Here is a 15,044-nt window from a genome sequence, read left to right on the forward strand (position 1 = left end):
GACTACTAGGTAGAGTGGGATAACCAGAGAAGACTCAGCCAGAGTAAATCCAGAGAGAAACTGTTGTCGGTCTAGTAGGATAGGGGGATGGAGGGTGGGACACAAAAAAGAAGGCGATTGGAGACAACTAACATGGAATGTTATGGTAGGTACATAACTTCTTTATGTTAAGTTGTCTATCTCGCCTTCATTCTTGCTGGTTGGGACAGCGTCCCTAGCACCTAATATCCTGGGTGGCTCAGAGGAACAGACTCTTCAGAACAGTGAGACCAAAATCAGCTCTGCTCCTGGAAACCACGTCCAACTTATAATGCGAGATAAAAGTATGAGGATTTGCCCACGTGGCCACTGCACAAATAGATTCCATGGGCAACCTAGCTTGAAAAGCAACAGAAGTGGCTAATGCTCTGGTGGAGTGGCCCTTAGGTTTAACAGGCAATTCTTTCTTCCTCAGCTGATAGATAAAGGTTATGATAGAAGTCAGCCACCTAGATAAAGTTACTTTTGATACTGGTAGGCCTTGTTTGCCCTCTGCATAAGAGAGGAAAAGCTGATCCGATTTTCTGAAATCCTTAGTCCTATGCAAATAAAAGCGCAGTTGCCTGTGAACATCTAATTGATGTAACTTATATTCTCCCCTGTTGGAATGGTTGGGAAAAAAATACAGGAAGGTCAATGGACTGATTCAAGTTATTCTTAGAAGAGACCTTAGGAAGGAAGGAAGGATTAGTCCTAAGAGCAACCCTGTCTTTGTGGAACACTAGGTATGGGGGACGGATACAAAGAGCCTGCAGTTCAGAAACTCTTCTCGCTGAAGTAATTGCTACCAGAAAAAGTGTTTTCCAAGATAAAAACTTCAAAGAACAAGAAGCTGCAGGTTCGAAGGGAGGCAAAATTAGAGAGGCTAGAATCAAATTCAGATCCCACGGGGGTGGAGGATCTCTAACTGGGGGCCTGAGCAGAGTGGTTCCTCTGAGGAAGGCCTTACAAAGCTTATGAGACATTATACTACTTTCTGAAAGGCCAATGTGAAAATTTGAAATTGCAGCTAACTGCACTCTAACTGTAGTGGAAGCAGACCCAGTATGAAAGAGCTCCGCAAGAAATTCCAGGATGTGGTGAACAGGGGCTGAAAAGGGGTCTATATTCTTAGCATCTGCCCAGGAAGAAAAATGTTTCCACTTACTAGCGTAAGTTTTTCTAGTGGTAGACTTGTGCAATGATAAAATGATTTCACGCACCGACTGGGAGATTTCAGGAAGCTTGGCTAGGGTTGGAAGTGGAGCAACCAAGCCGTGAGCTTGAGAGATTGTAGCAGCCCACCCGATTGATGGATCAGGAGGTCTGGAGCTGGGTCCGGAGTCCAAGGCTGCTCGATAAGATAATGATGAAGGAACAAGAAACCATATTTATTGAGGCCAGTATAGAGCAATGAGGATCATTCTGCAATCCAGTACGGTAGTTTTCTGTATCAGCTTGGGAATTAGAGGAAAAGGAGGGAAAGCGTACAGAAGTCCCTGAGGCCAGTCGTGGACTAGAGCGGCTCTGGGGGAATGTTCTGGATGTGGTAGGAGAAAGAAGAAGTTGCTGCACTTGCTGCTGAAGGGGGTGGCAAAGAGGTCACAGAAAGGTTGCCCCCATTTGCGGAAGATTTGGTCCGCTACTACTTGATTCAGAGACCACTCGTGAGGCATGAGAATAGCTCTGCTCAGCCTGTCTGCTATGATGTTGGATTTCCCAGGGATATGCATTGCGGTCAGAAACAGTTGGGAAGAGATCGCCCACTGCCAGAGTCTGAGTGCTTCTCAACATAGAGGGTAGGACCTGGTTCCACCCTGCTTGTTGATGTACCACACGACTGACATATTGTCCGTTTGAATTGCAATTGTCCCGGTAGGAAGAGAGTTCTGAAGAGCTTGCAACGCTAAAAGCACGGGCCTCATCTCCAAGACGTTTATGTGCAGATGGTACTCTTGAGGTTGCCAGGTACCCTGGACTGTTCTGCCCTGATAATGCCCCCCCACCCGATCAGGGAGGCATCCGTGGTCACCATAGCAGCTGGAGGGGGAAGTACAAATGGTCTGCCCAGGGGCACTGATGAGGAGACCATCGACCATGCAAGGTGCTTTTTGCATGTTTCTGTGATGATAATCATGTGAGACATGGGAAGCTGCTGGAAGAACCATTGGGTGAAAAGAAGCCATTGGAGGATCCTCATGTGAAAACATGCCAGAGGGATGAGTATGATTGCTGCCGCCATGAGACCCAAGGTTTGGAGGACGAACCTGGCTTGAATTCTCTTGCATTGTAACAAGACTTGTACATGCCACTGAATGACTAACACCCTGTCTGGTGAAAGGCTGGCTGACCTGTCTTTTGTATTTAAGTTTGTGCCTATAAAGATGATAGACTGAAAAGGCGACAAAGCAGATTTTTCGAAATTTACAGTGATACCTAGTCTGGAGCATGTCTGGATAGTATAACCTCTGGCTTGTAGAAGGTGATGCCTGGTGGTAGCAGTGAGGAGCCAGTCGTCTAGATACGGAAACACCTGGAATCCTTGCCGTCTCAGGTGAGTGGTAACTACTGCCATACATTTGGTGAACATCCTGCGGGCTGTGGTGAGACCAAAGGGCAGAGCTCTGAACTGATAATGGCTGGCTCCCAGCCGGAAGCACAGGAATCTTCTGGAGCGCCTGTCCATTTTGATGTGGTAGCACGCATCCTGAAGATCTATGGAGCACATCCAATTGTCCTGACCCAGGAAGGGTAGAATGGACTGTAGTGTGACCATCTGAAACTTCGTTCTTTGTACAGACTTGTTTAGTCTGCTGAGATCCAAAATGGGTCTCCAGTCCCTTGTCTTTTTTGGTACCAAAAAGAACCTTGAGTAAATTCTGGATCCTTGCTGGTCTGCTGGGACTTGCTGGATGGCCCTTTTTCTTAGCAGTTTTGAAACTTCCTGAACTGCTTGATCCCTTAGATTGGATGGAACATCTGGAAGGGACTTTTTCGACAATAAAGGAGCGTGAACAAAGGGAATTCTGTAGCCTCTGGATATAACGGACTGTACCCATTTGTCTTGTGTTATGTCTTGCCAGGCTCTTGGGTACAGTGATAATCTTCCCCCGACTGCCTCCAGAGGTGAGCAGCTGGGCAACCCCTTCAGGGATACTGGAAGGGCTTGTCAAAGAAAGATTCTCTGCTGCCCTGGTTTTGCGGACCCCCTTTGCTGTGAGGGCAGCGTCTGTTATTGTTCTCTCCTCTGCCCCTGGAGGGAAACTCACCACGTGTGTCCAGCAAGGCTCCCTGGGATTTCCAGAACCACATCTTTCCACTCTTCTGACCCTTGGGATATGGTCTGGAAGGAGTGGAAAAACGGAATCCTACGGCAGAGAGAGTCTTGCCTTCCTGCTCACACCTGGTAAGCGTATCCTTCACCTGTGATCCAAACAGAGAGGAACCATCAAAAGGGGTATTGGTGAAAGACGCTCTGAAAGGTTCCGCAATGTTACATAGCCGCATCCAAGTGTGCCTCCTTAGGGCCACGCCTGTGCCTGCGGCTCTACTCGCCCCATCGGCTGCATACGAAATGACTCTCATGGAGGAGTGTACCACTTAATTAAGAGTCGCCAGCTAGAGGCTGCTTTAGCCTGGGCCTCCTCAGCTGATGGATCTTGGAGGGTATTTCCAAGCTCTTTCAGGAGATCCCTCTGAAGACGGGTAAAGTGGCACAGGTAATTCAGGGACTGCATAGAAAAGGTCGCTGAAGAGAACATCCGCTTCCCATATCTGTCCATTGTCCTGGACTCCTTGTTAGGGGGGTGGACAGATGAAGACGTTTCAGCCAACTCCTTCTTTGTGGCCGCCGCTACCACCATAGCATCAATGGGGACACCTTTGGTCAAGAACTGTTTCTCCTGCGGTGCGGTAATGAATTTGGCAGGTCTTCTAGGGGTTGGTTCCACTGTGTCCGGAGCTGTCCACGCTTTCCGAGCCATCACAGATATCAGTGGGTCAAAAGGCGGAGACACCCAGGAGGTGCAAGGTCAGGATCCAAACGCATCCAGGAACACCGATTCATCCTCGGAAGGGCTTAGGGTAGTCCAGTTCCCCCCCTGCCTAAGCATCTCAAGGATGTCTGAGAAAGAGACATCTTCAGAGGGGGATCTTGGGGATCCTTCTGACTCCTCTAAGTCGGTATCTGATGTGACAGACTCGGGGGAGTCAACATGCTTCTTCTTGCATTTCCTCTTGTGAGGTGGCTCCTCTGAATGGTCAGGGGAGGCCTCAGAAGAGGAGGATACACTCAAAGGGGTGTCCTGGAGTGCTGGATCCCCACGCTTGGGGTCTGGAAGAGGGGCAGAGGCTGATGCAGGCACCCTAGGGGGAGGAGCCGATGGGGTCGATCGTGGGACTGACTCTGGGGCCAGTACATTCCTCATCACCTCGAAGGCGTCCCTGCCCAGACACAGAGATGGTTCTGGTTCTGAAGAAACCAGAACCCTTCCCTGCACCGAGGGGGACGGCTCTGAGGCAGATGTGGGAGCCGAGCTCACTTGAGCCGAAGCGCCGAGGGGGACAGCGGGGTCGGACAAGGGTCCGATGCCACTCGCCCCCTCGGAGCCGACGAGGGAGTCTCGGCGCCCATATCCCTCCAGGGATGATACCATGGAAGGGATCAGAGCTGACGACAGAACCGAAGGAGAAGGTATCGGAGCTGATGGTTCCATGACTTGAACCCCAACGAACTCCGGCTCCGAGCTCATAAGATGAGTCGGAGGAGGTATATCTACAGCTGTGGACGGAGCCGACACCTGATGAGGGGGACTGGACAATATTTTGGCTAGGGCCTGCAATTTTAACAGCCTACTGACCACTCTTTCCAAGCCATGGTCCGAAAGTCTTGAGGACCAAGAAGAGTGGGATGAGCGATGACTATGCTCCGACTGGAGCAGAGGCGACTTCGGAGCCGAACGTATCGACTCCAGAGAAGGAGACCTGGACCTTTTTTGACTCTCAGAAGGCTCTGAAGAATGTGTCGGAACCGACTGGAAGGGAGGAACATCGGTTCCAGCCGGAGCCGAGATGGATGGTATGGCTTCACCCAGCGACGGCTCCGAACTGAGAGCCGAAGGTTTAGGTGGCCTAGAAGATTTCACGGGCTGAGCCTTCACTGGTGAATCTTGGGGTTTAAGCAGACTCCACAAGATCAATTTGTTTTTGCGCTCCTGCAGGACACTTGGACTGAACGCATGGCAAGTCGAGCAAGAGTCCTGCAGGTGCACGGCGCCCAGAGAATAAACACAAGAAGTGTGACCATCTGTCAGAGACATCTTCTGACAGCATGAATCACACTTCTTGAATCCGGATGGCTTAGGATCCTTGGACATCCTGAAAGAAGAAAAACCAAGGAAACATACACACACCAAAGGGTTAAGGTAACTAACCACCACAAAAATACACTACAGTTACCAGAACCAAACTACACTACAACAACCAAAATCTATAATCAACTATAGCTAAAGTAACTAACAGTAATAAAAGGATTTTTTTTTTTTTTTAAGAGATAGAGAGAAAAAAGGTTATCCTCTAACTTAAACGGAAACCTTTTAGAGGTAAGGTTATCCTCTAACTTCAACAGAAAACCTTAACAGGAAAGAGAAAAAGGGGAAGGGGAAACTCTCTAAATAAAAACGAGTTTCTGAGGGGAAAAGACAAGGAATCAGACATGAACACAACTCTAATACCAAAGATATATCTAAACAAGAATTTCTATGCTAAAACTAACTAGTTTTATGAGAGAAAAAAACGCAATATAAAAGTTTTATACGACCTGAGCCAGTAGAGCAACCTCGCAGCAGAAGCGGCAAACGAAATCTGAGTTTCTAGCGCCAGGCATCATGGGATATGGGGAGGCCTCGAGCCAGTATGTAGCTCTCGAGCTTTAGAAGATGGCCGAGTCGGAGCCGAGGATCGGCTCGAACCCAACCAGCAAGAATGAGGGCGAGATAGACTACTTAACATCTTATATTCTGGTGCAGTCATAAATTTGTTTGGCCTCCTCTGGACAGTCTGGGGTGGTCTAGGCTTTCCACGATATGACCCCTAAGAGCTGGTCATAAGGAGGTGATACCCAGGAGGTGGAAAGTTGGGAACCAAAGGCCTCAAGATACACTGATTTGTCCTCAGTAGAGTTAGAGGTCTTCCAATCAACTACCAAAGCAACAATCACCCCTCTGTCTAAGGATTTCTAGGATGTCAGAATAGGAGACATGCTCAGAGGCAGATCTAGGGGACCCTTCTGATTCCTCCAAATCAGTGTCAGATGTGACAGACTCAGGTGAGTCAGCATGCTTCCTCTTACAATGTCTCTTTCAAGGGAGCTCTCCAGTGGGATAATCTGGGGAGGTCTCGGAAGTGGGGGTACCTCCAATGGGGGCTGCTTGAGTCTCTGGCTCTCTACACTGTGGGGGTGGCAGGGGAGAAAAGGTTGCTGCCGGCTGCTGGTGGGACATAGGTTCCAAAGGTATGGCTTTTGTAGAGGATAAAGCCTTTTCTATTGCTTTGAAGGCCTTTCCTCCCCGCTCTGAAGAAGACCTCCGCTCCAAGAAGATGGATGGTTGGCTCTAAGCAAGGGGGAATGGCTTCAAAGCAGATGTGGGAACTGAGCTGAGTCGAGTGGAAGCACCGAGAGGGAGGGTCGGCTCCGAAGAAAACCCAGGGTGACTATCCCCCTTGGAGGCGACTCAGAGGGGGCCAATTTTCTTGCCAGAGCTGCGCAGAAAGCAACCTCTTCACCACCCGCTCAATGTCCTCACCTGAGTGTGTCCTGGATGATTAGATGGAGACAGAAGGAGATCTCCTCCTCTCCAAAACAGGAGATCTCAAGGTAGGTGAGACAGGATCAATCTCAGGTAATTGTCTCGGTAGCAAAGGTTGCCTCAGCACCGAAGAGACTGACAGCACTGAGACAGAAGAAGCAGAATCGGAGCCAGAACTCCTTGGCTTTGACGCTTTGGACTTTTCGACGCTTATGAAACTGGAGCCAAAGATTTTCATTTAGTAGTCTTAGGAGCTGTCTGACCAAGTTCTAGCTGTTCCTGGAAGGAACTGGTCATAAGACCCCTATCTATCGATTTTCGTTTCCTCTCATTCAAAACCATCATACTAAAGGCATGGCAAAAGGTACAGGGCTTTTGTAAATGTGCTTCGACTAAGCAGTACACACAGCTATTGTGACTGTCTGTCAAAGACATCTTCTGTGAACATTACCACATTTGTTAAACCCCAAAGGCCAATGGTCCTTGTGTTCTCTGCCCTTTTCCTTAGACATGCTAACAGGAACAAACTAAGAAGCCAACACTAACTATACTACAATTAATATCTACTGAGATAAAAATACCAACAACAGTAAAGACAGAGAAAGGAAAGATACTATTTGTTTATTATACATTTGTTTTTGTTTTTTTTTAAGAAACACACAGGGAGGAAAGGCCCTGTAACTTAAACGGGCAACTATGGCCCTCTAACTGAAGGCAACCTCGAAGCTTTCGTGGCAAACGAGATATGGGGAATTGCCATGAGGCACCATGGGAAAGGGGTTAGCCTCAAGCCAGTAAAAGCTCTCGAGCTTTAGTATCAGCCGAGTCGGAGCTGAATATCGGCTCTGAGCCCATCCAGCAAGAATTACGGCAGGATAGGACTACATAACATCTACCCCTTTTGTTTCACAATTGTATTTACCTCTTACAGATAATAATTTGGAATACCCTGCCACAGAAAAAATGTGAAATAAACCTGCTCTGTCTGCAGGTACCACATCTTCCCATATCACCATTCTGAATAACAACATCAAGATAGTCCCTGTTGTGTTCAAAAATTAATTTAAGATGTTTACTGTTCTTATAAACAAACTCTGGTTCTTGTCCCATTTGATTAGTCATACCAAAGGAGCCAGATGCCATGCTCCAATGGTTATTAATAACCTGTTTGAGGGAATGAAAATGCATGTTATACTCAACCACAAAACTTTGGGACAAATTCCCATGAGTTCTATTAGCCTGTTTATACTGCAAGTGAAGTGGATGTTGCATGAGGGCCCTGTAATTATTGTCCCTGTGATCACAGACCCAGTGATGAATATCATCCAACAACTCCAGCAGGTAGCCCCTATCACTAAAAAGCTGCTTAACAAAACAGACTTCCCTTGCAATCAATTGGTCATTGGAGCAAGCCTACTTACATGAATCAGCTGCCCCTTAAATAAATTCCTTTTCTGACATAATGGGTGCTGATTGCTGAAATGTAGATAAACATTAGAAAAAGTCTGTTTTCTATAGATGTTGGACTCATATCTGCTCATATCCTTATTTTTGTATATACTTGCATCCAAAAAATTAATAATAATTAAAAAGTCAGTAGATTGACAGAGAGCACTCAAAAATTCTTCATGGTCAGCATGGCTTCCTTTCCACAAGATGAAGATGTCACCAAGGTATCTCACGTAGCTAACCACTTCAGAAAAAAGAAAGAGATATTCATTTCCAAGGCCCACAGCACCATGCTGGCAAAAATGGGTGGTGATGCTGTGCCCATGGTGACCCTTTTTTTTTTCAAATATAATTTTTATTAGTCTTGCAAGACTTATAACAAAAATCATGGTGACCCCTTTATGTTGTCCATAATATTCACCCTCAAAATAGATGAAATTATTTGCAAGCATGATTTCCATACATTGATAAACCAAACTGAAATCGTCACTCCCTAAATTGGTCCTATGGACCATGGCTTCCAGGAACCATTCCATACCTTGGTCATGGGGAATAACAGAAAAAAGGTCTTTAATGTCAATTGTCACAAGCAGACCATTGGTTAAGAAAGGAAGTTCAGCCACATTTTCCCAAAAATACCAAGAATCTTTGAGCAAATGTTTCTTGTGTTTGAAAAAGGGCTTGAGTCTCAAGACCACCAATTTAGCAAATGATTCAGTCTTAGAGCCTGCAGATGCAACTGTAGGTCTTAAAGGGGGGTGGTTGGTAATTAATTTAGGAATCTTTAGGAACCCAAAAATTGCTGCGATCCTGGGGTTCATGACCATGAGAAAATCATGGATTTTATTATCCAAACCATGTGTCATAACCAAATCTTCAATGTTTAAATCAATACTGTGATAAGCAATGTTGACTTCATTGTGAGAAGCATCAGAAAATAAATCCCCATTCTTAAGATATTCTAATATTTTAGATGAATATAGATGTTTGTCCATCAAAAAGGTCCCCATCAGGTTTCACTCCTGGAAGCCATGGTCCATCGGATGGTGTAGTGGTGCAGAGGTAGCATTGTCACCTCACAACAAGAGGTTCTGCGTTTCAATTTTCGGCTGTAGTGCCTTCCGTGTGGAGTCTGCATGTCCTCCCTGTGTTCATGTGAGTTTTCTCTGGGTGCTTTGGTTTCCTCCTATATTACAAAGACATACATCTGGAGGACTTCTCCCTGGGTCTTTGCTGAAAATTGGCTTTGTTCCAAGTAGGACTTTCTCGGTAAACAAATGTTAAATAAATAAATAAAAAGTAAAATAAATTATATGGAGATCTTTGTTGTCGTGCAGCAATAACATCAATTCTCTTTCATAGGTTGGCACTAGGCTATCAGCCCTAGGGCCTATACAAGCCTAGCCATAACAACTCCCTGGCTATTTCTTCCCACACTATTTACTTCCCTGGACCCCTGTTTAATTCCCTGGACCCCTGTTTACTTCCCTGGACCACCTCAGGAGTTAAATTATAAAACATCCATCTCTTAGTGCCACACCACTCCCTAATACTACTTTTACAAAGGTGTTTGAAAACTTGTATAGGTGGTGCCAGCTGTGGGTTGAATGTACTACTCCTACATAAATCACAAGGTACCTGAATAATTCCATTCATGTTTAACTTTAAGTTAAGTTTCCTTGTAAAGAGTTAAAACTCAGTCAATAAGTCCACCACCTTAGGTTGACTGGCTGGCACAAATCTGAAGCCTTTCTGAAAAAGTGTTCTGTAAGCAGGGGCATTTGTTGGGTATGACAACCCTGTGTTTCCAAAGGTTCCCTAATGTTTTTGGCTATCAGTTGGGTACAACAACTCTGTGGTTCCAAAAGTCAGACATCATCTTATGCTTTGCTGATGATGCCATAAGAAGGCAGAAACATGCATGTCCACAGTTAGAGGGTTTGGATTTAATGGCCTGAAGTTGTCCATACCCTAATGTTTATGGATATCAGTTGGGTACGACAACCCTGTGTTTCCAAAAGTCAAACATTCCTCTTATGCTATGCTGACCATGCCATAAGATGGCAGGAACATGCATGTCCACAGCTAGAGGGTTTGCCTTTATTGGCCTGAAGTTGTCCATAAATACACTTAAAAGTAAAAGTAAAAGAAAAAGTCATGGACATTCAGAATTGCCATTTAGCTGAAACACCTGATGTCCTTAAAGGATAATTTGCATATATCCCATGTTGCTTCTGATACAAGAGGTTTAAAGTATCACACAATGAAAAGTCTAACTTTGCTAGATTTTTCTTTGTACTTTTTTTAACCAATTGTTTTTCCTGTGTAATTTTATTTTGTTAGTTGCGATATTTTGTAGACACCCTAATGTTTATGGATATCAGTTGGGTACAAGAACCCTGGGTTTCCAAAAGTCAAACATTCCTCTTATGCTGTGTTGATAATGCTATAAGAAGGCAGAAACAGATATTTCCATAACTACAGGATTGGCTTTATTGGACCCAAGTTGTCCATAATTGTCCATAAATAGACTTGAAAGGAAAAGAAAAAGTTACGGATATTCAGAATTACCATTCCGTTGAAACACCTGATATCCTTAAAGCTAATTTGCATATATTCCATGTTGCCTCTGATACCAGATGTTTAATGTTCACAAAGTGGAAAGGCTAACTTTACTAGATTTTTCTTTTTGTGTTTTTTTAACCAATTTGTTTTCCTGTGTGACCTTTTTACTCATTGTTTTAGTTTATTAGTTGGGATATTTTGTAGACACCCTAATGTTTATGGATATTAGTTGGGTACGGCAACCCTGTGTTTCCAAAAGTAAAATATTCCTCTTATGCTGTGCTGATGATGCTGTAAGAAGGCAGAAACATGCATGTCTACAGCTAGAGAGTTTGGCTTTATTGACCTAAAGTTGTCCATAAATAGACTTAAAAGTCAAAGAAAAAGTCATGGACATTTAGAATTGACATTTAGCTGAAACAGCTGATATCCTTAAAGGGTAATTTGCATATATCCCATGTTGCCTCTGATACAAGATGTTTAAGGTAATGATGCCTGGAATTTAATAAGGAGCACCACAAAGCAGTGAGGGGAGGAGGTAAATAGTGGCAAGTATAGTTTTAATTGTATTTAGGAGAAAGTTTTTGGTTCTGTAAAGCATCCCTACTTTTAGGTGAGTTTTTTCTAATGCAAATTTTGTATATGCAGGTCAGATTAAAGACTATCAGCCCTAGTAATTTGCTATAAAGAGAGACTTTAATGGTAGTATTATTAAGAGACTGAATTTTAAACTTTGTGTTTTCATGATGGACAGATGTGAAAAAAACATGGGGGTGGTTGAGCTTGAGTTGTGCATTGCAAAACCATGTTTCAGTGGCTAATAAAGCTCTCTTAGTAATATTTTGGAGATGTGCATATGAGTGTAGAGTCACTTGCATGTTGTATTAGGAAGGCCTGTTGTGTGTGGATGTGTAGTGGGCATTAGTGAGACTGTTAACGAGGACAGGACCAAGGATAGAGCCTTGTGGTATACCATTGGTGACTGGGAGGTATGGAGAGTGGGTAGAGTGCCATTTTACAGACTGATACCTATTGAACACATAGCTTTTGAACTATAGAAGGGTGGGCTGAGACAGAACTAATGAGGATATTCAAAGTTAAAGTTTGCTGTGAAAAACTGTGTCAAAGGCTTTAGAGAAGTCTAGAAATAAGGAGGAAACTAGTTTGCCATAATTCTAGTTTTCTTGAAAGTATCTGTAAAGGTTAGAAGTACAGTGTTAGTACTAGTGGATATACGAAGGCTGTGTTGTGTAAAGAATAGGAGGGAGATAGTTTAGCCACTGTTTTTGAATACATTTTCATGTATTTTGGTGACGGTGAATAATAGTGCTATATATCTAAAGTTAGTAATGTCTGTTGAATTTTCTCATTTGTGTAGTGGGATAATGTGTGATTTTTTTCCAGAGAGATGGAATGTGGAATTCTGGTTTGACCTACTTATAAAGATTCAAATAGTATAGGCAATGCTATCTATTGCCATTTTAAGGTACTTACTTGGAAGTTCATCAACTGAAATGGAGCACAGTTTGAGTTTGGTTAAGAGTAGCTTTATATAGGATATAGGCACAAGTCTGAAGTCAAAAGTGAATGTGGTGATATGTGACTTCTGGCCATAGTTGGGACTGAATGTTGGGGAATCCTTGGTTAGGGATGCAATACTATCTATAAAATAAGACTTGAACTCTATTGTAGTTTTGAGTGTTGAATTACTGGGAGAGGGGTTAGAGTTTAATTTTTGGTCAGGATGTAAGATTTCTTTAATGGCTGATCAAAATGTTTTGCAGTTGTATTTATTATTATTATGAAAGTTATTATAGTATAGTTTTTTGTCTTCATTTATTTAACTAAAAAAAAAAGAGCTAGAGAATTAGGTCATAACAGGGGTGGGGAAGGGAGGTAGGAATAAACATGTCAGAAATAAGAGAATTAGTTCATAACAGAGGTGGGGAAGGGAAGCAGGAATAAACATGTCAGAAATAAAGTAGTGTCTGAGATTGAAGTAATCAGTATTCAGTAGAAGAGGAGTAACAGATAAAGAATTGGGTGGAAGCAGAAAATTTTGAAAAGCGGTAGGAAGTAATCCATTAAGTGAAAACTTACTTTAGAGCAGGGTCTAAACCATTTATTGAGAAGAATTTGAAACCATCTATCTGAAAAAGTGATTGTGCGGGTGTAGGTGGAGAGCATAGCTATTACAACAGACAAATGAATAAATAAATATATAAATGCAAGTTGCCAAAATCTGGAACTCACTATCTTGCCAAATAACCTCCACTACCTCCACTATTCAATTTAAGAAACTCCAGAGAACCAACTTTTCAAACAATTGGCTTTGTTTATGCTACTCCCAGGTTAATTTGCACCAAAATCATGTTCAAGGATTCTACTAAAGGTCCCCTAATCCCTTTCTCTGTAAAGCTTAATAATCACTGGTTATTTCTGTAACAAAATATTGAGAGTACTCATAATTTAGAAAGACAAAAAAAATTTTTGCTCTTGTATTTATATTTTATATTTTATATAAACCCTACTACTGGATTGATGTATGCTGACTTTACTAAATGAATTGTTAATCTATACATAACTTATGTTTCTATAGAGCCTATATCTCTGTATGATATTCTTGTGTAATTTCTTTATGACATGCTATTGGAGTTTTTCTCCCCGGGCCTCCGCTGAAAATGGATATGTGTCCAGTCGGACTTTCCCGGTTAACAAATGTAAAATAAAATAAATAAATAAAATAAAGTTTTTGTAATGCAAGCATACAAAGATACAATCTGAATAATTGTTAATGATAGAATGTTTTCCCTGAACATACACTGCAGCTGCAAGAAGTCATGGTGTGGGGTGACTGTGATCATTCACATGAATAGGACATAAATTACATGGTATACAGGGACTGCACTTGCATAGAGTAAAGCACATGATGTTATGCCCTAAACATTGTCATGCAATAAAATAACTGTATTGTTGTTCTTTTTATAAGTACAACTTAGGATGCAATCAGAGCTGAATAATGCAAGATTTTATGCTGCTTATTTCAGACTATTACCATGGCCAACCCATTACTGATCTCTTACCAGGCACAGCTCATCCATGTTGGCAAAAAGTCGCCATGAATCCACATCAAGGAGGAAGTCACTTTCCTGCAGGCATTTCAGGGTCTTTAGAAAAACCTTTGCAAATAAAACAACACAGTATATTAGACTTTTCTAAAAGGAAATAGACATCATTCATAAAAGAGAAAAAAAATACAAAAAGTATTCTTTGCAGACTATATTTATGCTCCTCAGTGCAAGATTTACAAAGGCAATGGCCCCACTTAGTGTGGAAAGTCTACCTTATTCAAAACCACCTACATGGAGTATGGATAATAACCTTAAAAAAGTAATGATGTGATTAACTGAACTAGATTATAAGTGAAATGTCATGACAAAGATTGTCAGGACTGTCACTAATGCAGAATGAGAATATGGTACTTAATGATAGGAAACCTTGGTAATCTTTGTATTGTCAAGGACCTCAACTTATGTGGGGTATTGGATAATCTCAGCCCTGACACTAGGGCAACTAAGGAAATTAACCATTTGTGTTAAGGACTGACATCTAATGGAATAAAGCCATTTTAGTTAATGCATGTGAATGTACATTGTAAGAACTAGGGAATGCTTCTCAAATAAGACACTTGATCAGGTGCAACATGTAGAACACGTAAGTAATTACAGAAATTAAATTCATTTTACATGATTACTACCCATGAAGGCTGTACCACAGGCAAAGTACTGGGCAAAATAAGGAACAAGTTGTAATTTGTTGGTAAAGGGGACAGAGTGATCATCAAATCCCTGCAAAATAACAGAAATACAAACAGTCCTACTGTATAATGTGATAAGGTGTTAGCCTCTACTGTCTTCTAGTACATTTTTTATATTTACAAATTAGAATTTAAAACAGAAAATGGAAAATTGTGATATGGTATCATGTTTCCAGTCTTGGAATTCTTAATCACAGAATTCAAAAAACAACATTCTGAACAATGTCAATAATAACTTTTCAACTGAAATTCACTACTACCACCATGCAAAGGTGTTGTGCATGTGTGTGTTTGTGTGCGTGTGTGTGTGTGTGTGTGTGTGTGTGTGTGTGTGTGTGTGTGTGTGTATGTGTGTGGGGGGGTTTGGGGTGGGAATGCTTTGCACCTTA

At 42.7% G+C, this 15,044-nt stretch overlaps 1 protein-coding gene across 1 annotated transcript in view; it reads right to left on the bottom strand.

Annotated features, from left to right (window-relative positions):
- Window positions 1–15,044, bottom strand: part of PLEKHG7 (pleckstrin homology and RhoGEF domain containing G7) — a 1,339,509-nt gene that overhangs the window by 422,229 nt on the left and 902,236 nt on the right. Inside the window, exon 8 of the mRNA XM_044087653.1 lies at window positions 13,922–14,017. Within this exon, the coding sequence (XP_043943588.1) occupies window positions 13,922–14,017 (96 nt within the window). The remainder of the gene's footprint in view (window positions 1–13,921; window positions 14,018–15,044) is intronic.

Source organism: Protopterus annectens, chromosome 11.part0 (assembly GCF_019279795.1).
Source record: "Protopterus annectens isolate FY-2018-M chromosome 11.part0, PAN1.0, whole genome shotgun sequence".
In the NCBI taxonomy this organism is placed as follows: Eukaryota; Metazoa; Chordata; order Ceratodontiformes; family Protopteridae; genus Protopterus; species Protopterus annectens.